The sequence below is a fragment of the Arvicanthis niloticus genome, chromosome 1 (genome assembly GCF_011762505.2).
Source record: "Arvicanthis niloticus isolate mArvNil1 chromosome 1, mArvNil1.pat.X, whole genome shotgun sequence".
Classification (NCBI taxonomy): domain Eukaryota; kingdom Metazoa; phylum Chordata; class Mammalia; order Rodentia; family Muridae; genus Arvicanthis; species Arvicanthis niloticus.
The window spans coordinates 60,104,617-60,130,193 of record NC_047658.1 but is presented as its reverse complement, the minus strand read 5'-3'; the positions used below and the strand labels follow the sequence as shown (position 1 = coordinate 60,130,193).

Here is a 25,577-nt window from a genome sequence, read left to right as displayed (position 1 = left end):
CAGCAAGGATGAACCTTCAGAGCACTATGCAAAGATAATATGCTCTGAGTTTACTAACATGAAATGCCTAAAACAGACACAATAGATTCCTGGTTGTGGTAGGGCTGAAGAGACTAAGAATGACTATTATCATTTCTTCATGGGGGACAGAAAATGTCGTAAAGCTAGATAATAGTGATGGGCACATACATATCATGAAAACACGCACCACTGAACACTCTGAAACAGTAAGCAGTAGGCAATGTGAACTGTGTCTCAATTTAGCAATTACAAAATTCTCTCTCAACTTAAAATGTGTAAATACACCGGGCGGTGGTGGCACACGCCTTTAATCCCAGCACTTGGGAGGCAGAGACAGGCAGATTTCTGAGTTCGAGGCCAGCCTGGTCTACAGAGTGAGTTCCAGGACTGCCAGGGCTACACAGAGAAACCCTGTCTCAAAAAAAAAAAAAAAAAAAAAAAAAAAAAAAAAGTGTAAATACAGTATCTGAGACATACATATATACATATGGGGTTGGGGGGAAGCACACTGCTTCACAATCCCCTTCATGGCTAGAACTAGTTAAATATAAACATAACTTTATATTACTTAATACAATGAGTATTAAACAAATACCTGAAGTACATCAGTATTTTATCAATACTCTCTACATGCCCTAATATTTGTTGGTATATAGTTAAGTACTATATCTAATTCCTTCCCCTCTCTCCTTCCCCACCGTCCTCTCACACACTCTCTCTCAGAAGTTATAGTCACATAAGACCCATAATCAATACGGATATACACTAAAATACAGCAACTAACCGCATCCTGTGAAGACACCTGCAAAGCAAACCTGCAATCTGTAGAAAGGAAAGTCCACTGTAAAAGATGCCTAACTTCTTCACCCACTCCTTGGAAGAACTATCCTCAAGGAATATTTGGCCCCTACAACTCTTTCAAGTAATAAGTTGATGCTACAGTTTCTAGCACATTTCTAAGATTAGAATTCCCAGGTTTCAGAGAAAACTTTTCATCAATCCCTGGCAAACAGTGAAGGTTCCAGATATAGTAATATTTTTACTAACATCACTGCCTCTCCTAATCCTTACCTCAGATTTCATTCTAAAAGTTATTTCATTTCTATCTGATAACTGTTTATTTTTCCTTTGTCAATAAAAATAAAAAATTTCCTATTCAAATAAATGAATAGGTAGATTGGTAGGAGGGTGGGTAAACGGATGGACAGATGGACGGACAAGACCTTGCCACACAGTTGTTCCCTTAGAGGCCAATGTGATCAGTACCTCCTTGGAGTAGTGCAAAGAAGAGACTCAAACATTTCAGATCCAGTTTCAGATCCTAGTTTATAGTTAAAATTGCACTTCTACTTTCAAGAACAGCCTTCAAGATGTGCATTTTAATACCTCCTTCAAACTGAACAGCCATAACTATAAAGTTTTCCTCATTACAATGTTACTCTGTTATCATCAATCAACAACTAAACTAAACCAATCCTCTTAAGGACTTCTGAGGCCAAAAAAACCCACAGCAGTATGTCACAATGTCTTAATGATGTTAGTACCAGAGAACTGATTTACTTTACTACAAGTAAACTGTCATAAGGAAAACGTTGTTAAAGTGTTGAATCAGATCTCTATGCTGTTTCCTCAGACTTTTCATGGCTTAGTCTGAACTATAAAGGAAAATATATGCTCACTCACTATTTACCGAACACTCAAGAGGGCTACTGAGTATTTTACTGAAGGGATACAAAAAAAGCCAGGGAAACAAAATGAAACAGAAGTCCCTATGCTACAAAGAAAATGTTTCACATAAACCCTACAAGTAAGTCTACCCTGCAACACAAACTTTATAAATGGTAGTAAATGTGAGAGAGAGAGAGATAGCTCAGTGATTAAGAGTGCTTACTTGGTGAACCATCTACATGGGATTCAGAGCTTAGATTCCACAAAAAAAAAATATGTGGTAAAATATTTTTTAAAAAAGAAAGTGTTTACTACTCTTTCAGAGGACCTGAGTTCAGTTCTCAGTACCCATGCCAGACGTCTTACAAATACCTATGACTTCAAGGGGAATCAAGGCCTCTGGCCTCTGTGGCACTGTACTTATATTCAGAACCAAACATGCATAACTAAAAATAACAAATATTTTTTAAAATCTTTCGCACATCAAGTTCCTCCTGGAATAACCTTTACTCTTTCCTAATAGCCTTTCCAGAAGCATGTATTTTAGTCTTGGTACCTTTTACTCATAAAAACTAGGATGCTAAAGAACTTTTTAAATGAGATTTCTGTCAGAAATTAAAATTGAGCTTTAAATTTATTCATTTAGAAACAACAAATTCCACTCATTGTATTAACGGGTTTTATAAAAATTGTATTTAAAATCTAGAAGAGCAGCACTAGAAGAGATGGGTTTCTGTAAAAGTCTTTACTACACAGCTTGACAGAAGAGTCGAGCTCTTACGGTTTGCTAATGCATTCAACCTACTGCAATAATCACACAGCACAAAGCTTCTGGGAAACTCTATAATAGAGAAGGGAAGTTGTACCTTAGGATATGGATACTAAGTTTTGACCTCACAAGCTTGCTGAAGGTTACAGAGATTCCCAGGAGTTGTTGGTTCATACCTGAAAAACCAGTGCAAAGGAGCAAAGCCCAGGTCTACCATGTGAGAACAAATGAACATACCTATGTAAAAGAGTCCATGAATGACACAGACCTTACACCTTTCACAAAAATATGCTCAAAATGATACAAAACGATATGAAAACTATTAAACAAAGTTTCTGGAAGACAATATTGGAAGTAATCCAAATGACTTTGGGTTTGGTGATTACATCTTAGGAACAACACTGAAGGAATAATCCAAGAAGTGATGGTCTCGACCAATGGTTCTCAACCTTTGTAAAGCAGCATGAAACCCTTTAATACAATTCCTCATGGTGTGGTAATCTCCAACCATAAATTATTTCATTACTACTTCATAATTGTAATTTTGATACTGTTATTAATTGTAATGTAAATATCTGATGTGCTGGATATCTTATATGTGACCCCTATGGCAAAATCATTCAAACCCCCAAAGGGGTAGCAACCCACAGGTGAGAACTGCTAGTCTAGACTACACTGAAACTAAAAAGTTTTCTGCTTTCTGGAAGACACTGTCAAGAGACAAAAAGACTAGCCACAGATACAGTATTTGGAAAAGATGTGAGAAAGTCAATTATCCAAAATATACAAATAACAAAAACAAAAATCACCTCTTAAAATGCAGTAAGAAAACAATCTGACTTTTAGGAATGGTCACAAACTTTAACAGAAGAAAGCTCAGAAAATACTCACAGATACCAACCAAGAAATAGAAGAACTATCCTGTGAGGCAACAGTATGAACCCTACCACCCACCTAAAGGGTGGATAAATCCAGAATGAAACAAAAATATCAAATGAATGCATGACAGGATGTGAATAGGAGTTCTCATTCATTTCTGGGAGGAATAAAAAGTGATGAGATAACTCTGGGAAAAGTGGAAATTTAGCAGTTTCCCACATAACAAAACATACTGTAACAGAGAGGAATACTGATGAAAGGTTAAATCATAATTGGCAAAACTTGGACAGAACAAGATAGCCTTGAGTAGAATGGACAAATAATCCATGGTGCACGCAACAGAGTGATATTCAGTATTTAAAGGAAATGAGCTGTGTTCAGCCATGGAAAGACAGGATCATCTGAAGTGTTTGATACTGGGTAAAAAACCCAATGTGAAAAGGCTACCTACTGTATGGAAGATCCCAATCACATGGCTTTCTGAAACAAGGAAAGCTAAGAAGACAGAAAAAGATCAGAAGCTTCAAGGGGTTTTGGAAAAACCACAAAACTTTTCACAAGAGTCAAATTAACTTCTTATGACAATTTAATAGTGAATATATGCAGCTATTTGCCCAATGTACAAAAGAATGTACAAAAGCAAAAGTGAATCCTAATGTTACTGCTTCCTTTGGGTGATGGTGATGTATTAAAATAGGTTTATCATTTATACATGTACCACTTTAATCAGGGTTTTTGATAATAAAAGATGTGTGGGAATGTGTGACTATACGGAAATCTTTGACCCTATGAACTGAATAATGCTCTAAAAAATACTCATTTTCTGAGATAGAAAATTATGTAAAAAGTCACTGAAACCTTAGCATACTCTAATGCTAGACTTGAGCTCAATGCCCAGTCTACCACTTCCTGTATGTGAGCTTGTACAGAAACAAAGCCTGTCACATGAAGATATTACAAGGAAAGAACTAGTCAATAAATATAAGATATTTAGCATACAATACACCCAAAATATTCATTTAAAAAAATCAATTAAGGGCAGGGTGGAAGTACAGGCAAGAGGACTAGAAGTTTAAGGTACCAGCTTATATCATGAGCTTGAAGCTAGCCTGGTCTACATGAGACCCTGTTTCAAAAAAAAAAAAAACAGAAAAGAAAAGAAAAAACAAGAACAGAACAAGTCATAAGCCCAAAAACTATATACCAACTACATACAAATATATGAGAAATTCTTAGCATTATGACAAAATTCAGCAAATCACAACTCTAAATTTAAGTTTTAATGTTTTAATGCAAAAGTTTAGGTTCATCAATAAGTTTTTAAATAAATTCATTAGTCAAAACTAAGAGAACAGTTCTCATGAAAAGAACGATAATCACAATGAACATAGAAAATTCTAAAAGGTCATACTCAAACTTCCAATTCTCTAAAGAAATACATAAAGCACTTCAACTAGGAACACAATGAAAGAGAACACAAAGTAACGGAAATATCACTTTAACCACCAAAGGAACAGGAAGAGCAAATACCAAACCGTTACTTTCCAAGCCTAAGGACACCTTAGGAGATAGGACTCCATCCAATCTCTTTCCCAAGAAACCTTTATATACTTTGTTTCTTACGTGTTTGATTTTAAAAAAACAAACCAACAAAACCCAGTAAACTTAAACACTTTGAAAATAAGTAAAAAAAAATAAATGTGCAGCTTTCTATGAATTATTGTAAACTTTCATTTTAATAATCTAAATAATAATCAAAGTAAATACTTATAAACTACAGCAAACATTGGGCCTGGTAGCACAGGCCTATAATCATAATACTCAGAAAGCGAAGGCAGAATCAAGTTCAAGGCCTGCCTCCTGGGCTACAAAGAAAATTCAAGACTACCGTGTCTCAAGAAGAAAAAAAAAAACTTAGAAAAGGGCTGAGTACATTTGCCCAGCATGTATAAAGCCCTAGACTCAATCTCTATTGTAAATTAAATCAATTTTGATAACTAAAATTTTTATACAGTATTTTCAGATATTTCATGCAAATGTTCTGCAAGCAATCATGGAGGTTCATGCTTGTCATCAATTCCACCTTTCAGGAGACACAGGCAAGATTGTGGGTTCAAGGCCAACACAGGATACACAGATTTTCAGACCAACCTAAGCGTTCAAAACATAAGAAAATAGCCAAGTCACTATGAAGTGTTTTATTTTTCACTTGCACCATTAAACTAAAAGATGCTTCAAAATTATCCACATGAGAGATATACAATAAACCTAAGAAACATCATTGACCGACTCGATTATTAAGCACTCCTTAAATATAATTACTTTTTAAAAAAGAGTTTTAGAATTCATTTGGTTAATTACAAACAGAACAGCTAGCTATAAAGGATCAATGTCAGCTCCTTGCAGAGTTTCTTTTAATACACGTATTACAGCTGGCCCTCTGTTTACATGGGTTCCACAACATCAGATCAAAAACATCTAAATTACACACATTTTTTTTTGTCACTGTTCCCTAGACAATACTACAACTGTTTACATAGCATTTACATCATACAGGTATAAGTAATGTGGAAATGCTTTAAGATATATGGGAAGATTGTAGGCTGTGTGCTAACACTGTACACTTTATACAAAGAACTTGAACAGCTATGGATCTGGGTGGGAAGATAGCTGTATCTGAAATTTTAAGGGTTGTGCTCTTCTATCTTGATTATAAATGGCCATTAGAAGCCTGAATTTAAATGAAAATCTGTCAAGTTTAACAACTTCACAGTAGGAACATTAAAATACTTTTATGTACTAGTACCTATAAGCAAAAAAAAATTTCAATAAACATAAAATGTAATATGAATTGACTCATAATTTATGGACAATAAAATATGAATTGACTCATAATTTATGGACAATAATCACTTCCTAATATGGGAAAATCATGTCAAGTAAGTACACAAAAGCTACTTCCACAAGCTAAAAGATTTATAGGAAAGGCAAATTACTAGGCATATTTTTGTTAAATGCTACCATTTTAAAAATGAAATTATTTCTACTAAATTCAAAGAAGCAGACATTAGTAGTTGAAGACATTAAAAGGCATAAGAGAATTAAGCTTTCAAAACTAAGAAAAATTCTTAAAGGGTCAAAAACTACTCAAAGGAGAAAAATTACTTGAAATGATGCATTTCTCTATTACATATAGCCTGAAGTTCATGAGACTGACAACAAAAACTGTCTCTGGTAACTTTTCAAAGCATGTTGAAGTGTGAAGGGAGGGTTGTAACCCATATTAGTGAGATTTTTCTAAAGTATTAGTGAGAAACAGCTTACAATAAGGAAAAATAGTATCACCGTTTTAAAACCTCACTAAGAAGAAACAAGAGGCACCTTATTTTTAATAAACTAATATTAAAAAAATTACCAAGTATATTCAAGCTCTAAAAGTATGGGAGTTTGTAATCAGCTGCAATAGAGAAAAGTTAGGTTATCCTTAAATACCAACTAGTTTCAATCTATAAGATCGATAACTACAAAAGGTGGCTAACTAGGTAAAACCACAACCTTTGCTTCTAACCTCAAAAAGGAAAAGAGGGGGGAAAAAGAGCCAACAGTCTAACTTTATCCCCTTTAGCAACACTTTCCAATATCACTGCTGCAACTGAAGATGCACCTTCATAAAAAGCATTGCAATGCTGTATCTGTTATGACTTATCACTTTGAGTTAAAGAACATTTCACATATTACCAAGTATCTTCTGCCCCCTCCACACCAAGAAACAAAAACAAATTAAAACCCATAAACAGCAATGACACAGAAACAGTAGGGTTTTGTACCACAGAACCAACCCAGCATTGTGGAGGGCTGAGGCAGAACTATAGTCTCAAGTTCAAGGCCAGCTTTGGCTACATGACCAAATTTGAGACAAGCCTGGAACTGGATGCATGGGGAAAAAAGGATCCCATGGGTAGTCTTTCAAAAGGATGTAAACAAAAGCATCTTCTCCAAGTATGTATTTTCCAAACCTATTTACAATTTATTCACAATATCCTAAAGAATGTTTATAGAAGTGTCACCATTTAAATATATCTTCCACTTTTCTAAACAGGGTCAGTTAAAAAGCAGCCTGTCTGAGTACCACAGCCAACCAAAATGATGACTTTTATAAAACTTTTCCACAGTGAGGGAACAAATCACAATGAATAATGGGTTTGTCTGAGGCAATAACTTGTTCTAACAGCACTTCATGAGCAGTGTATCTTAGAATTCACACGCTGTATTTTTTTTTTCCAAGTGCAAACCTCACAGCCAAAGTCCAAATGAGAAACAAGATTCCTCACAGCGAATTCCCTTTCAGGACAAGCTCACTCTTGCTTCACAGGGCAAAGCAACTTTCATGTATGATGAAAGTCAGTTTAGCTAATGTGTCCGGGAGTCATTTAAAAAGAGAATTTTTACTATCCTTGCCTATATCCCTATTTTTTCCTGAAACATTCCACTGACTCAAGGATTGAGTGATCCACTGAGCTTTGTACCCTGGGGCAAAGAAGCAAGAAGAAAAAGGAGGTGGTTTTACAGGTGGCTCCCATGTTAGAAAGCAATCGGGAGGAGTTTGCTCTATTAACTGTAACTAAGTTAGTGCTGGAGTTACGTTAAACAAGATACAACTAGCATAAAGTAAAACGTTTCCAACCCTGATTATTTGCACTTAAATATATTAATCCATTTCGAATCCTAACACATGACACTCAAGCTTCTAAATTCAAACCGCCAATGTTAACAGTTCCAGGAACTGATACCAAAACCAGCAAAGCCCTCTTCCATATCCTCATATGGATTAAAAAAAGGGGAAAGGTCGGACATGCACAACTCACACCACTTCAAAACTCAAGACAATATAATGATGGCAAATAAAGATAGTAACTTCCCACAACGCTTTCCCCACACCACACTGAATCCCTTTGTTTCTACTCCCCACAAACGTAAATGGAATAAAAGCCGAGTAACTGGGTATAGGATTGAAAGAAGGAGGTGACAAGAAGTCAAAGGAACTTTACGGAAGCTAGAAAGGCAAAGATAACCGAAAAGGTAGATAGAAAGGTAGGTAGGAAAGGAAACCAGAAAGATATGGAAGGAAACACACTTCAAGGGCTGAGAAGTGACAGAAACCTGGGCCCACCAAGCCGAGTTAGTACGGAAACCCGAAGGGAAAAAAACGCTAATGGAACAATGGGGCGATGAGTCCAGGAGACACTAGCCGGGGAGACACTGAGCCGACGGCGGCTAGGAGGTACGGGACGGGTGGGGTGGAAAGGCAAAAAGGCTGCAGTAGCTGGGAGAGGAGTTTGGGTGAGGAGCTGGGTGGGAGGCAAGTTGGAGGAGCGCGATGGGCTTGGTGGTGCCTGGGGCTAAGGAGGCGAGGGTCTCAGGGGATCTCCGGGGATGGGGGGCGGGGGAGGGAATGGCTTGTCACATTTCTTTCTCTGAGGGAAGAGCAGAGGCCGTTAAAGGCAGGTGTGATGGAAGCAGAAAAGAACACAGCTCGATCAGACACAGGAGCCATCGTGCAGATAAGACGCAGGGAGGGAAAAGGCAGCCCAAGAGGGAGAGGAAAACGATGGAGAGGGGTCGGGAGAGGGTGCGGGGGGCTTCACTCACAGTCCAGGTGCTTTTTCTTGGGGCCCATGATCTCGTGGGTCGTGGCCTTGCATACTGTCTTAGATACCGCGGAGCCAGTGACACTGTGCTGGGCCGCGGTGATTCGGTCCGTCAGGCTCTGGCCAGACATCTCTGCGGCTTGTCCGCCACCCCTTCCGCTCCGCAGCCGGCCGGGCCTGGGACCCCCAAGCGCCCGAGGGTCCCCACCCCCCACCGCACCCCCTACCCCCACCGGCTCCTGGCCCGCCTGCCGGCCTGGGGCGGGGCTCAGGGCCGCGCGCCGCCACCCGCTCGGAGAGCCCCGGCTCGCGTGTTCCCCACGGGCTCCCACACCAAGTCGGGGCACTCCCGGGCCCCGCGCCTCAGCCTCAGCCCACCCCTTCCCTGGTCAGCTGGAGCCCGACCGGGCAAGAGGGACAGGCGGCTGCAGGAAAATGGCGGCGCCAGGCTCCTCCTCGGAGCTTTCCGGGCTGCCCCTGTGTCACGTGACTCGGGTTCCGCCCCCTGCTCTCCTCCTCCCGCCCCTTCTCCCTTCCCTTTCCTCTCCGGCGCGCCCCCCTCCCTCGCTCCGGCGAGGGAAGAGCGGGGCGGCGCCCGCGCGCTACGTGGTGGAACCCGCCCGGCGGGCGCAACAGGAGGCCCGCCCGCGGGGACGGCGCGGCCCGCCGCGTCACGTGACGCTCCCTGCCAACAGGTCGCCCGAGGCAGGGCCCCGCGTGTCGTAGGGGGCGGGGGGAGGGGCGGCCCGCTGCGCCCCTCTTTCACCCCGAGGCGAGGACATCCTCGTGTCTGAGGCTGACGCCGTGGGCTTGACAAAGAGGTGAGGCAGCTCCGCCTGTGCGTAGTTTCTCCCCGAGGTGGAGGTGCCTGGGCTCCCGAGCTTCGCCTCGCTCAGTTTGGCGCCGACCCCACGGACCTCCTCCTGCCTTAAAAGAAAACGGCTTCAGCCAGTCTCTTTTTCTGAGCCTACAAGCAGGCCTCATAGCTATGGAACTCTTCAAATACACCCCACTCCCCCCTTTTAATAACAGGGATTTTTGCTCTTTTGCACCCCTCGTCGTCCTTGAGAGTGTTGGAAACGTCACCTAGTTTTGTTTATCTCGACTTACTAAAAGTCGCCACGTTCCTGCCAGTCTAAATTTAGATATAAACCAGCCCGGTATTCATTCTCTGCGGTGTCAAATACGACAGGAAACACATAGCTTCAGTGGAATTTGAAAAGGGAAGTAGTAGGATGATGTCAACAGTGATTAACTTGACCCTACAAGGCTGACAACTAGCGAGATTAAAGGTCCACACCATAGAAGGAAGTGAGACAGCTCGGTAAAAGGAGAAGTCCCATTCAGAGTCAGACATCAGTACCTGCGATCTCCCCTGGTTTAGTCTTTCTTCCCTTTGGCCTCTTTTCTCCTCTTGTGTGAGCCAGATTTCCATGGAAAGATATTGACTCTGCCCTGTAGGCATTTTAGAACAGTATTAACATACCGAGACTCAGATCTATGAAATCCAGAAGATCTATTAACAAAGCCTTTTTAAATGTTATTAGTGCTCCACATTTAACTCAGGGTTAGGGATAGATTTTAAATTCTCTGTGAATGTTAAGTTACCATCATGGTTCTATGTAATCTTGCTAGTTTCAAATGAGATGCAAGCATACTCAAAAATCTGTGTACACCATCTGCCAACCAAATCTAGAATACTGTGCTTAAATCTGTTAACTCTCAACGGATGAAGAGCTAATAGATGTTTAAAATTGTGTGTGGTATGAGGAATTTTGTGGTCTCTTTCCATTCCCTTTCTTTCTCACACACACACCATTCTGAAACACGGTGCTTTTGGCAAAAACTCAATTCTTAAGCCTGCAGGTTTCATTCTTGACAAACCAGCTTGAAAATTCACAAAATTGTAAACCCCCCTTTGATGCATCTGCATTCCATCTGTACTTTGGTACAGATGTTTATCAGACTGTGGAATGACCAGGGATTTTTTTTTGTTTGTGTTTTGCATTTGTGTGTGGCGAGCACTCAAGTATGCATGTTCACATGACACACATATGTGTGCAAGTTCTAATCCATTATAATCTCTTTTATTCTCAAACTATTCTACTAATTTCTTAGCTAATTTCTATATCATTCTTTAACCAACTATCCAGTTGATAGTTTCTGAACCTATAGTGGGGTTGTCTTTGCACTTAAATTGTCTAGGAACTCTCCAGTGATTATGTCTCCACAATGTGCCCACCCATGACCTACCCCCATACCACCAATTAATACGCTGTATTTTAATCCTCAACAGTGTTAAGATGTGGCCTAATGGGAAGCATTTAGATCATAAATGGATTAATACTAATTATAAAAGTACTTGAAGTTCCAACTCTTTTTCTCTCTAGCTCACTTTCTTTTTGCCTTGTGCTCTAAAATTATCAAGCTCTTGAGTTTGGACCTCCTAGCCTCTAGAATTGATCAATGTATGTTTATTAAAAATTAGCCAGTTCTGTGGGTTGTGGTGCTTGCCTTTAATTATAGCGTTTGGGAGGCAGAGGAAGGCTGATCTCTGAGTTTGAGGCCAGCCTGGTCTACACAGAGAAACTCCGTCTTGAAAAACAAAAAGTTACCCGGTGGTGGTGGTGGTGGTGGTGGTAATCGGGAAGGTGGTAGTGGTGGTAATGGGGGAGGTGCTGGTGGTGGTAATGGAGGTGGTGGTGATTATGGTGGTGATGATAGTAGGGGTGACAGTGGTAATGAGAGAGTTGGTGGTGGTAATGATGGTGATATGCACCTTGAAGTCCAGTGCTTAGAAGGAAGAGATAGGTTGATCTCTATGAAGTCGAGGCCGGCCTGAACATAGTAAGTTTCAGGAGAGCCAGGGATACATAGGGTGACCGTGTCTCAAAAAAATAAACAAAAATTATCCAATCTGTAGTATTCTGCTATAGCAACAAAAAGTAAAGCAAAATCCACTGTCACCATCCTAGAAGATAAGAATCAGGTCTTTGAGCCATGGAAACAGGACTCTTTAGGATCTACCCTGACCTAACTACTTACTGAACCTCATCTGTTTCCATTCTCCTACATGTATGCTGCCTACTACACTTAGAAATACCGTTTTGGTTTGCATCCTAATGGGTGTGAATCTCCTTTTGCTAGTGATAGTATTCTGTACTTAGTTCTTCAGTTGTTGTACTAACATGGGGAGGGGAAACAGAGAGACTTATGGTTTCAATCTGGCTGCCTCCTACAGAATCATGTGTTTTATGTAAATACCTATTCTTGGGGCTGAGAGAGGGTTGAGTGTTAAGAACATTTGCTGTTCTTGCTGAGAACCTGAGTTCAGTTCCCAGCAGCTGGGTTAAATCATAGCCATCTCAAATCCCAGCTCCAGGGGATCCAATGCCCTGTCCTGGCCTCTGAAGACAGATGCACATATACACAGACACATGGGACCCTATAAATGATTTTTAAATAGTAAAAATTTTAAAATAAATAAAAACCTGGTCCTGAACTGGTAGTGCTATTTGGAGAGGTTGTGGGGCCTGTATGATGGAGGTAGGCCCTAGGGGGTACTCCTCTGAGGGCTATAGCCTGACCTACTACTTCTGGTCCTGCTGTGTGCTTTCTATTTGATCTGTCATGTTAGGAGCTCTGCCACATATTCCTAGGAACACAGTGCCACTCTACATATCTCCCCACTACTGATGAATGAGCTGAGACACCCTGAAACCAGGAATGACAATCCTGTCATGAGGTACTTCGTTCAGATATTTTTGTCTTAGTGATGAGAAAAGCGACTGATACATATCCTCAAGCTACATTACAGCAGGTGTGCATCAAATTTACAGTGTAATAGTTGGATGAATGAATGAAACAATTTATTTAGATAGACCATCACTGCAAATCTTCCATCTGATAAAATCGTCCTGCCTTTCTATTAATATATCATATCCATCCTATAACTATCCTATAATTATCTGTCTGGGGCAACATTCTTACTCAGATTTTGTTAATCCATTCTTTCAAGAACTATGTGTTGAACATTTACTGTATGTCAGGAACTGATTCAGATGCTGTATCCAGGTCTAATGATGAACCCAATAGTTCTATGTGAACTTATTAATTCTCTATTTCAGTTCAAGTTGAAGACAAGTTTGCTTTACAAATGAACAGTCTCCAAACAAAAGGAAACAATGTGAATAGTATATGTTAGTCGCTAAGCTCTCACAACTAAATGTGTGTGTGTTGGAGAGAGTCCTGGAGTCCAAGAGGAAGGATAAACAATTTTTAATGCCTTCTATCGACACAAATACAGCGAAACTTTTGCAAAAAGTATTGTACAGGAATAAAAACAAGCCCAATAAATTAACCTCCCTAAGTCCCACAGATTCTAAGTGGCAGAAACAAGATTTAGAAACTCATTTTATCTCTATTAACTGTATACAGACCATTTAGTCAATTATTGAAGCAACTGACAATATAAATTAAAATCAGTCAACAAATAGATTTTCTTCTCTGTAGACAGTGTTCTAGGTCCTGTTGAATATTATAATGTACAAGATAAGCATGGTCTCTCTTCTTAGACTATGGTGGGGTAGGAATTGTACTTGTAGGCTTCCATGTTCTGTTACTTTATTTTGAGGTAGGCTCTTATTCTGTAGCCTAAGACGGACTTACATTTATTTTTTAGCCCAGGCTAACCACAAACTCATGTTTCCCTGGCCCCAGACTTCTGAGTATTGAGATTACAGACATGTACCATCATCCCTGGCCTGTTCTTAGACCTTAAAAATCTTGAAGTAGGAAAAGAGGAGAAAATAAGTGGGAATTAAAATGTATGCTTGATCTGAGGATCCTGATAACTTGTATAGCTTAAAAGTAAGAAAGTGGGCCTGGTGTGGTGGCACACGCCTGTAATTCCAGAAAGCCAATCTGATCTGCATAGACCTGTGTCAAAAGAAAGTAAAGGGGTAAAAACATGGAAAAGAATGACAACATTTTTCTAGTTGTTACTTTAGTTAAACCTATCTTGAGGTCCAAAGAAAGCCTAATTATTCTCTGTTCTTCTCAGACATTATTGTTTTCTAAATCAGATCCCTTTGGCATGTGTTGCTATGAACATCCAGCAACTCATTCCTCCCTTATCTTTAGCTGCTTCTTCTACTTAAAGATGCAGCCAAATGAGTAAAAGATTGTCTTATATAACACACTCTTCTTTGTAACAGAGAACTCAAGCAACGACTTTGCTTCAACTGAAGACTAATTCAAGCTCTCAGCATTCATATTTGTGATAATAATAACATCCATGTGTTGATTACTTTTTCTGTGCCAAGCATGTAACATGCATTATCTCCTTCATTCTAAAACAGCTTCATGACTTGAAGGAGTACAAACATCTGATGACCAAATGGTTTCTTTCCTCTCTTAAGCATACAGTTAGACTGTTTCCTGGCCACCTTTATGATTAGTTGGGGCCAAATGCCTGATGTCTGTCCAAGAGAACACAGACAGAAAATGATGATGGTTTGGGCAATGAGCCCTGAAAACCTCTAACATATGTTCAACATTCTTTTCCTACTCCCAGCTGAATAAAGACTTCAGAGAATTAAGAAGTTGAAACCACAACATGGAAGACACCTGGGGTTGACAAGTGAGTCATTGGAGAAGCACTTCCTAGAAGAGCTGTATGACCAGGAACACCTAGAGTAATGTATTTGCTTTGTTAAAGAATGACTTGTATGAAAGGAAAATTTTCCATAAAAATAAAAAAAGAATGACTGAAATCTCTCAAATTGTTATCTAAAATATGTCTGATACTGTGGCTCTATAATCTAATTTGAGATCAGAAGCTTCAGCTGATTTTTCTGTATTGTAGTTTGGCTATTTGGGTCCTTTGTGCTTTATATGAATTTTAGATTTTTTCTTTTTCTTCTTCCTGTGAATAATGCCATTGAATTTGGGTGGCGATTTCATTGAATCAGTTTTACAGTATCAATTCTGCCAATTCAGAACATAGAGGTTTTTTTTTTCTATCTTCTAGTGTCTTCAATTTTATTCCTCATTGCTTTAAAAGTTTTTATTATAGAGGTCTTCCTTGGTTAGGCTTTTTCCTAGTTGTGATACTTAATCTTGGTTGTCAACTTGACAGGATTTAGAATCACCATGGAAATAAGTCTCTGATCATGTCTGTGAGGATTTTCTAGGATTGGTTAATTGAAGTGGGGAAGACGATCCTAAATGTGAGCCAGGTTCCATGGACTGGGGCCTCTGCCTGAATGAAAAGAGAGAAAGGGGGCTGGGCAATGGTGCTCATGGCTCTGCTTCTTGACTATAGATACAATGTGACCAGCTGCCTCAAGTTCCTGTTGCCATCACATTCCTGCAATGATAGACTGCAAGGTTAGATCGAACTGTTGCCCAAATAAACCCTTCCTGCTTTAGGTTGCTTTTGTCAGATATTCTGTCACAGCAATAAAACTAATACACATAGGTACCTATCTATAGGCAAGAACTGAAAAGTACTTCAGTAGCTCAAGAAAGAAGAGCAAGATTGACAGTGGGATCACATCAAGTTAAAAATCTTCTTTGCACATACATTGATTAAAGAAATTACTAACAGACCGGTGAAATCTTTGTCAACTATTCATCAAGTGTGGAATTAATATCTAGACTACGTAAGGAGTCATTAGTTAAACACTAGTAACAAACTGTACTAGTAATCAATAAATTGGCAAATAGTTCTCAAAAGAAGGACAGATCTCCAATCATCAAGTGTGGAATTAATATCTAGACTACGTAAGGAGTCATTAGTTAAACACTAGTAACAAACTGTACTAGTAATCAATAAATTGGCAAATAGTTCTCAAAAGAAGGACAGATCTCCAATATGTTAACATCCTTAGCCATCATAGAAGCACAAATCAAAATGTACACTGAGGTCCCATCTACACCCCGTCAAATGTCCATTACTTACAAAACAAATGCAAAGGGAAGTGGAGGAGTAATCAGCAGTGAGCATGCTCAGTATCATGGGGGAGGGTCAGAGAAACCTAGTATGTTGTCCAACAAATATACACGACTTGTTAAAAAACAAATAGAAGAATAGGACTTCAATCTGGAGCTTTTCTATGATGACCCTCGACTTGAGTGCCTATGGTGGCTCAAGCTTATAATCCCAAGAAGACAAAAGCAAAGACTGCCAGGAGTTTGAGGCCATCTAAAGAATGAGTTCTTGTCTCAAAAAATGAAAGAGCAAAAGGGGTACAAACGAGGGAGAGATATTGGGGGAGGGGAAGGAAAGATCATTTTATATAAAGGGAACAATAAATAAAAAGACTCTCAGCCAAGAACAAATTGAACTTGTTTACATAATAGAAGACTAGTGTGTCCAGAGAGGATAAAGAAGAAATAGAATCTTAGGAGTTGACCTCAGGGATATTGCCAGTATAGGAAGGATTTTATATGGCATGTTGAGAACTCCAGATAATATAAGTAGATAGCTATCCAGTGGGAACCATTGATGACGACTATATGAAGAAGGTTCTTCCCATCTAAGAATGTTGGAACAAGACCCCACAGAGGATCACATTCTTCTTTGCATGCTTGTTCTCTTGGTCTTGCTTATTTATCATCTTAGCTATGTTATCTCCTTCCTTTAGAATAATTCCCTTCTTTGCTAATGGAACCTATTGGCCTTTACTCAGGGTGCCTCAGACCATAATCTTGACACTGGCCAGACATGGGGCTAATTCTTCAGGTTCTGGTAAGGTTAAATGATGATACCCAGATTTTAAAAAGAAAAAAATATACATGTCCTTGAGTCTTTTAAAAAAAAAGAAAAAGATCTAAATAGATTATAACACATAGTTTTATTGCCTTTCCTTTAGATCTAGGGCTATGGCTTTGAAATGCCTTTAAAGGTCTTATTTCGTCTTACTCTCTAGACAGATAATGCAACATATTACCAGATATATGCTTCTCAGTCATAAATGCAGCGAGTCAGTGTTACATTGGATGATTTGCAAATGAACATCCGACAAAAAGAACAAGATAGCCTGATACTTACAGAAATTAAGGTGACTACCATGAGAAGAATGTACAATTGCAGCTTATCAAATAACACTACAAATCTGGATTGATTGAGTATCAGAAAAATATGGTATTTGTTTTAGACTGCAGAGAATATTGACCGAAAGAAGAGGGAGTGAGAAATGAAGCATACACTATGATTTGCAAAATGGATCAGTTGTATCATCCATAACATGCAACCTCACCTATTAAAACTTTATTTATTTATTTATTTATTTATTTAATTTATTTAAGTTTGTTAAGACAGGCTCTCAACTCATAGCCCAGACTGGCCTGAAACTTACAACAGTATTCCTATCTGTTTTTCTCAAGTGATGGAATTACAGGTGAGAGCCACCATGAGCAGCTTTAATATTTTTTTCAAATTTTTTGGTAATTTCACATACTAATAAAATGTATTAAGATCATATCTACCCTTTTCCAACTCCTCTTTGGTTCCCCATGTCTATCCCATCAAGTAAACTGTATTGATATTTTTAAAGACATTTCAGGTTCACAGAAAATTTGAGCATAAAACACTGATTTCCTATATGGGGGAAAAGTATTCCCACACTTGTACAACTTCCCCCACTGTGCATCATATGCATTTTGACAATAAATGCCACTGATATATCATTATTACCCAACACAGAGTTTACATTAGTCTCCGCACTTGGTGTTGCACAGTCTATAAATATTGATGAGTATATGATAACCTGAATCTTCTATTACAGTATGCAGAATAGTTTACCTATTCTGAAAATCCTCACTGTTCTACCTGTCTAGCTACTGCTACTCCACTGATACCAGAATCCAGATGCTTTCTTGGAATCCCCCAGGCCTTCAGTACCAGGCTAGGACTTCTGAGACAGACAGCCCAACAGACTGGGCAGCTACCAGATTCTCAGCCTCTCCAGTGTGAAGATAGCCAGTGTTAGACTACCCAAACTATATCATGGAAACCAATCTAATAATCTTTTAATGTATATTCACTCTCTTAGTTGTGTTTCTTCTGTTTCTGTATATAAGACTATTACTTGATTTACCCTCCGACTTCACTGTTTTAAGTGATCCAAAATATTTTTTTTTTAGAATTTATTTATTATTTATTTTGTGTAAGTACACTGTAGCTGTCTTCAGACACCCATATGAGGGCATCAGATCTCATTATGGATGATTGTGAGCCACCATGTGGTTGCTGGGATTTGAACTCATGACCTCTGGAAGAGCAGTCAGTGCTCTTAACCACTGAGCCATCTCACCAGCCCCCAAAATATGTTGTTAATGTTTTCATTTGTTCAACTTTTACTTATTTAGTTATTTTTTTATTTATTCAGCATTCGACCTGTTACAATAAAGTAGTAACTTCTAAGGTATGTCCAAGCTGAAATGGAAACTGGAAGTCTTTGCATACTGATTTTTAATTGCTTACGAGACATCCAAATGGATCTGAGATACCAAAGGAGCCTCATGTGGCTTCCAGTAAAGATACTAGTGTGTCAGATAATTCAAGAGTGCCTATGAGTGGTGAAGTCATGAAATTATGAAGGTTAGCTGAGAACAAGCTAAAGGCAGAATAGTCTTGAGAAATGCCAACCTTAAAGAGGCAGCATACAATTTCAAACAAACATTGAAACTACAGCTACCCTGATACAAACTAAGTTTTACCTGATGCCATCTTACTGCTCATATAAATTTATCAAAGTTCATTACCTTTTACTCTTTTACACCTACACCTCCTACACCCCCATTAACTGAAGCAATCATGTTATGTAACCTGCTCATCCTGGGGCTTTAAAAAAAGATGTAGACTTTTTAACAGTAGAATAAATTATCTCAGACTGGTGAGTGTGTGTGTGTGTGTGTTTGTGTATGTGTAGCAGATATATATATATATATATATATATATTCATTCTTCCCTCTCACTGTGCACCTTATTTTTTGAGATAGGGTATCTAAAATGGCTAGCCAACAAGCCCCTGGGTCAGCTTGTCTCCACCTCCCCATCACAAGGATTAAAGACATAAGTTGCCACACCTAGCTTTCATATATGAATATTTGATAGCTGAACTCAGATCCTCAAGCATGAACAGCAAGCACTTAACACACTGAACCACATTCCCAGGCTCTCAGATTGACTTTTATGTAAGGTTCTATATGTTATTCAGTACATAAGTTGTTTAAATATTTTAAAACAAGTTCATTTTTATTCTAATTGATAATTCAGAAAAAGTTTTGAGTACCAAATTATAAGCTTCCAAAAATAGAATTAAAATTTGTGATTCTGGAAGTTGGCAGGAAACAGTAACATTTCTATATGCTACAGTAAAGGAGTGGCAGGAAGGGTGCATCTGCCAAACTTATAATTAAGTCACTTTGTTCTGACGTGGCTTTAGTTCATAAGGGAATGCTTGTGGGGATTTTTAATCAGATAAAAATAAGGCCGTTGTTTTCTCTATACCAATTAACATAGTTGACATTTAGCCAAATCTTCCCTGGTCACTGCAGGGGATGTGCAATTTATCCTGATTCTGTGGGAAATGAAAAATGTAGAAGTTGGCATGAGAAAAAAATGTGAACCCCCCAAAAATGTGGTCAAATATGCACATCAAATTATATCAATTGATTTACTAAAGGACAGTCTATGCTTTCGAGAGAACAAAACAGAAAGACAGTTTGAAATACCAAAACTGTAATGATAAGGGAGTCTGAGCTTAACTAGCTACGATGTGTTAGCAAAATAATGTGTTTGGTTGGAGACAGTCAGCTAGGATGCATGAAACAGTCCTTAACACAAGTTTTAGAAAGGAGGTGATAGTGACTCATGTACAGTATATGAAAACACATTTAAAATTGTAACACAAAAAGACTACTGTGAGTCATGCAGTCTCATTCTTTCATTTGCACTGGCCGTGGAGCATACCAATTTGACTAGATTAGCTGGCCAACAGGCCCCAGAGCTGCTCCTATCTGTATGTCTCTAACGCCGAGATTACTATAGGTATACTCCATCAAACTTAGGACTTCATAGTTGTGTGGCAAGCAAGCACTTCAACCACTGCTCTATCTCCCTAGCCCCACAAGATATAGCCCCCTTGAGAAAAGACCTTTCTGTTAGCCAGGCTGGTTTAAATTACTAGGATCAAATGGCTTTGTCATCTTACTCTCCCATGCATCTGGGACTACAAGCACACAGCACCACACACAGCAAAGTAGAACAATTATAGCAATGTGTCCTGGTCGACAAACACACTTTGTGCATCCCTGTCATTCGTTTGGGCTGCAAAGTCTTATTCAGTTGGCATGAATGGTTGGTGAATTGAATTGGATGTTACCTGATAATGACTGAAGTATAAAGAGTGATCTTAGAAATTAGGTAACAGCTACATACTGAGAATGTCAAAGCAACAGTATAGATAGTTTGTACCTTTGGTGACTTTCATCTCCTAGCCCTAAGCTACAATACTCATTCTCTTTTTATTAAAAAGAAATGAGTTTACATCTTAAAACATGATTACTGAGACTGGAGGGTTAGTTGGTAAAGGGCTTGCCTTGCAAGCACAAGGACCTAAATTGGAGTCTCAATACCTACTAAAAATAAAAGCTGGGTTTAGTGGTGCTTATAATCCCAGCTCTCTGGAGGCAGAAACAGGCAGAGCCCTTTGGGTGACCTAGATTAACATACTTGGTGAACCCAAGGCCAATGAGAGATCCTGTCAAACAAGGTCAACTGCAACTGAGAAACGCCACTAATTTTCTCATCCTCGGGCCTATACACACATGCACCTGTATGAATATAAGCATGCACACACAAAGACATGATTATCTGTGGTTTCTATCTTCCCTATTGTATACCTACCTATCCCCAGGAGGCAGAGGCTCTATTAGGTTTTTCATGTATTGTTCTCTGGGGTAAACAAAAGAGGAAGATCTGAACTTATCTCACTAGTCATCTTCCTCTTCCACTTAGGCCAAATTATCCTAATTCTCTGTGCCTTCTAGAAGTCAACAACATCAAGACAGCTTCTTTGAGGATGAGGACATTGTCAGTTTATTGTAGTTCATTAGTAACGTTTTTCTCAAATGTTATGCTTATATTCTTCCAGAATGACAAATTAGGTAATTTGGGTTCTTTCCTATCAAATTAGGTTAAACGATTTTTCTGTATTTCACAGAGTTCATTGATTTGCATTTTTTTGGTTTTTTAAATATTTTATTTACATTTCAGATGCCATCCCCTTTCCCCATTTCCCCTTCCTAGAAAACCCCTATCCCATGCCCCCTTTTCCTTTTTGCTTTTATACATTTTTTTAAATGTTAATCAAAGGCTTTATAAGTTTGGTAATGCTCAATCAGAAGTGTAACCCAATAACCAACCTAGATATATAAACTATCTTTGACTGGTGGAGACACATGAACATCTGCCTTCATGCCCCCCCCCCTTTCTCTTTTTCTCTCTTATCACCTAGCTTCTCCTCTCCTTCATCTTCTCCTCTCCTTACTCCATCTCTTCCTCTCGGTACTCCTTCCCCCTTAGCTCCTCCTACATATCACCCTTTCTGTTAAAACGTTTTTCTCACAATACAATTAGAGCATACTTAGTCCTAATTGTACCAGTGAGGTACAAGATAGTCCTAATACACAGTCCATCATTTTGTTGATTAACCAGAACCTCTGTTATCTCTCCTAACTAAAACACTTAGTTCTGAACCTGGCTTTTTTCTTGGCTTTAGAATGAATGTCAGCTGAAAACCATTCACTCAGATCTTTTCTTTCAAAGTAAATAGCCAGTATTGGCTATGAGACTATAGGTCTTCAACCCCATCAGAAATCCAGAATGACTGAGTTAACTGAAATTACGGGAAGCACTAAGCATAGCTTCTAAAACTTAGCCAATTTATAGAGCCTGCTGAACACCTGGAAAGCCCCTATACTACCGAATGTTGGAGCATCAAATCTTCAGCCTTCTGGCCCAGAATCATCTGACAGACCTTAGTGATGCAGAATTATTAAGGGCCGATTACTCTGTCTAGGCAGATATAATCAGTCGACTATTCTGCAAGTGTGTCCTTTTCTGGACAGTAATTTGTCTGTAGATGGAAAGAGGCAATTCTTGCCAAGTGGCTGTCTCAACACAACTGGAGTAACTCCAAAGATGCTCAATTTCTTCTTAGAATCCATGACTGGAAGCTGTCAGGAGCAGACAGGTCTCTAATCAAAATGAACATTAATATATAAATATTTGTAATGTCAATTCTATGGACTTCTGACGTTTTGAAAACCAAGTATCCATGTAAGGTAACCTGGACTATTGTCTGTTAACTCCTCTCAGCTATTTCTAAATAAAATATGGAAAACACCCTAACAATAAACTCAAAGCCATGAATTTGCTATAGTCCCTTAACTCATAGGCTGACCATCCCAAATCAGTTAAAAAAGTTAAAGAAGGACTGGGTCTAAGCCTTGTATTCCTAAATGTGTTATACAGGCACAATGCCCATGAGAGTATCAATATTCATCTCACTTTTATATCAATAAGAAGCTCGTACCAATGAAAACCTTAAGTTTGAAATTAAAGTAAATTTTGTACCATTTAAGAAATTATAGCTTCATCTTGATATTAATTATACAAATTTTTACCAATAGGTTATGGCTATGCAATAAGTCATAGCTAGTCCTCCCTGTTCCATCAAAACCACTACTTTTCCCTAGAAAGACAGACCAATATTAGCCACCTTAGTCCCCAAGCCCAGGGAAAAGGGGCGCTGACTCTTCTTTAACTTCTTCAAGCTGATTAAGGGCGTTGAGATATTAGAAGAGGGATGGGGGGAAGAGTAAATTTTTAAGCCTCTGACGCTGTGTCTTCACTGCATCCAGATGGAATTCCAGGACATTGGAGGTTTGGGCAGGTCTGCTCAGTATGCTTGATGGGTAGATACACCAAGGCTGTGTATTCTTCAATATACAATTCTCAGAACAATTTTTAGTATCAAGAAAAAAAATTGCATTTTTAAAAGGATCCTAGCATGCTTTCTTAGAGTACCAAAGAGATCAACAAAGCAAATGTAACTTTCAACCTCAGACTGCAAGCTGGTTAATTTATTATGTTTACTAAAACTATGTTATTTTAACACAAGACAAAGCCTATATTTGAGCTTTCTTACACATTAGGCATTTTGGCTAAGTACAGTCTTAAATAAAGCATACCAAAAGGTTTTTAACCAGCAGCAGGAACAAAACCAACAAAACCAAAGGCAGGCTTTCTTTATGATCTAATATAACAATTTTGTCTTCACAATTAGCAAATTGATATTACTAAAATAGCACATAAAAGAGTATGCAGAAATGTTCCCTGGTGGAACAAGTACATTATTCAGAGAATGAGCAGGACTGATGGGATTAGTGGGGGGAAAGTACCCAGTTGCCAGATCATAACCTTGGGTGCCTGTTGCAGTAATTTTTTACCCCAATAAGCCCTATAAGAAAACACACAACTCAGTTATTTATAAGCTATATGCCTAGATTGGGCAGGTCTGTCACTATACTAATTTATGCCCCAGCTATGAGACCCCTTGCTACTTGTGACTTCTTCAGGCTATGTGGTTCTGCTCCACCTTCCTTCCTCCTCTCTGAGACCTGCAATCCCACCTTTCCCTTCCACAGCCCAATCATAGGCTCTAGCCTTTATTCGACCAATCAGAATGGTCATGTTGTCCCTTCAAGCAATAAAACCCTAAGACAATGACCAAGCAAAGGAACACCTGAGAGTTCACATCTTGATCTACAACAATGAGGCAGAGAGAGAACACTTGGAATTGTCCAAGCCTTTTGAAACCCATCTCCAGTGACATACCTCGTCCAAAAAGGCCTCTAATCCTTCTCCATGGAGTTCACCAACTGAGAACCAAATATTCAAGTACATGAACTTGGGGGAGGGATACCCTTATTCAAACCACCACATTCCACTCCCTGACCCCAGAGGCTCGTAGCCATATCATAATACAAAGTGCATTTAGTCCAACCTCAAAAGTTTCCATAGTCTTTCATAATCTCAGGCTTTGAAAGTCCAGTCTTCTCTTGAGACTCAAAGCAATTTGTTAATTGAAACTTTCTGCAAAATCAAAAAGCAGATCACATACTTCCAACATACAATGGCATGGAATGCACATTACCATTCCAAAGGGAGGAATGGGAACAGCAGCATGAAGGAGTACTGGCTCAAAGCAAGACCAAAGCCCAGCAGAGCAATAATAACGCTCCATGTCTGACTCTAAAGAGCTTAGATGGCTCTGCCCTTCCTGCTTTGCTGTTTGCAACACACATCTCTCTCTTGGGCTGGTTCCATTCCTTTTATGTAGCTCTTTTTGGCAGATATTCCACAACTCTGGCACCTTTAACATCTTGGGGTCTTTAATGCAATCTAGGCTTCACACAATGGCATTTCAGAGCCTCCATGTAGGGACTTTCTTGCCACATGCCTGGCCTGAGTGGTTCTCCTCAGCCATGGAGGAATATTCACACAACCCCTTTATTCTTATATTATTCGTGACTCACAAAGCCGGAATCACAAGGACAGCATTGCCAAGGTTAACTACAAAATTGGGGGTGTACCCTAGTACCCTCGACTCATATCTATGGCAGATTTGATTTGTTGTTGCTTTATAGGAGCAAAACACTGCTTGGGTTTTTTGTTTGTTTGTTTGTTTGTTGTTTGTTTGTTTGTTTGTTTTGAAGTTAGAGGTTTCTCTGGGTAGGGTCCTGCCCTGAGGGCACCCCTGCGTTTATTCCATTTATGTCCGCCAATCTTATCTCTTTCAACACAAGCCCTGATTCTAACATTAAATTTCCAGCTGCTCCTTTCCTTCTTTTTTTGTTTTGTTTTGTTTTTTTTGTTGTTGTTTTGTTTTTCGAGACAGGGTTTCTCTGTGTAGCCCTGGCTGTCCTGGAACTCACTCTGTAAACCAGGCTGGCCTCAAACTCAGAAATCTGCCTGCCTCTGCCTCCCAAGTGCTGGGATTAAAGGCATGCGCCACCACCGCCCAGCTCCTTCTTTTTTTTCTATTGATCATTTTCTTCATTTACATTTCAAATGATATCCCCTTTCCTGGTTACCCCTCCACCAACCCCCATCTCAATCTCCTCTCCTCTCTCCCCTTTGACTCTATGATGGTGCTTCTCCACCCATTCACCCACTCCTGCCTCACCTCTCTAGCATCCCCATACAATGGGGCATCAAGCCTCCCTCCCCTCCTACTGATGTCAGATAAGGCCATCCTCTGCCACACATGTATCTGGAGTCCTGGCTCCCTCCATGTATATTCTTTGGTTGATGGTTTAGTCCCTAGGAGCTCTGGGTGGTCTAGTTAGTTACTATTGTTCTTCTTATGGGGTTGCAATCCCCTTCAACTCCTTCAGTCCTTCCCCTAGCTCTTCCATTGGGGTCCCCGGGGCTCAGTCCAATGGTTGGCTGTAAGTATCTGCATCTGTATTGGTCAGGTGCTGGTAGAACCTCTCAGGGAACAGCCATATCAGGA

At 39.4% G+C, this 25,577-nt stretch overlaps 1 protein-coding gene and 1 long non-coding RNA gene across 15 annotated transcripts in view; one reads left to right on the top strand and one right to left on the bottom strand.

Moving 5' to 3' along the window:
* Positions 1 to 9,362, bottom strand: part of Picalm (phosphatidylinositol binding clathrin assembly protein) — an 83,624-nt gene extending 74,262 nt beyond the window's left edge. For 6 of the 14 annotated variants that reach the window (XM_076937704.1, XM_034495867.2, XM_034495820.2 and 3 more), the window contains exon 1: positions 8,987 to 9,206. In XM_076937704.1, coding sequence (XP_076793819.1) covers positions 8,987 to 9,116 — 130 coding nt within the window. In that variant the 5' untranslated portion in view covers positions 9,117 to 9,206. Of the gene's footprint in view, positions 1 to 8,986 lie in introns of all 14 variants that reach the window. The other 8 variants (XM_034495837.2, XM_034495844.2, XM_034495829.2 and 5 more) reach the window with 4 other exon arrangements.
* Positions 9,363 to 9,662: 300 nt separating this feature from the next.
* LOC117703914 (uncharacterized) lies at positions 9,663 to 14,768 on the top strand. Its single transcript, XR_013111555.1, has 2 exons — positions 9,663 to 9,806; positions 14,561 to 14,768. It is a non-coding gene; the product is annotated as an uncharacterized LOC117703914 (long non-coding RNA).
* The last annotated feature ends 10,809 nt before the right edge of the window (positions 14,769 to 25,577 follow it).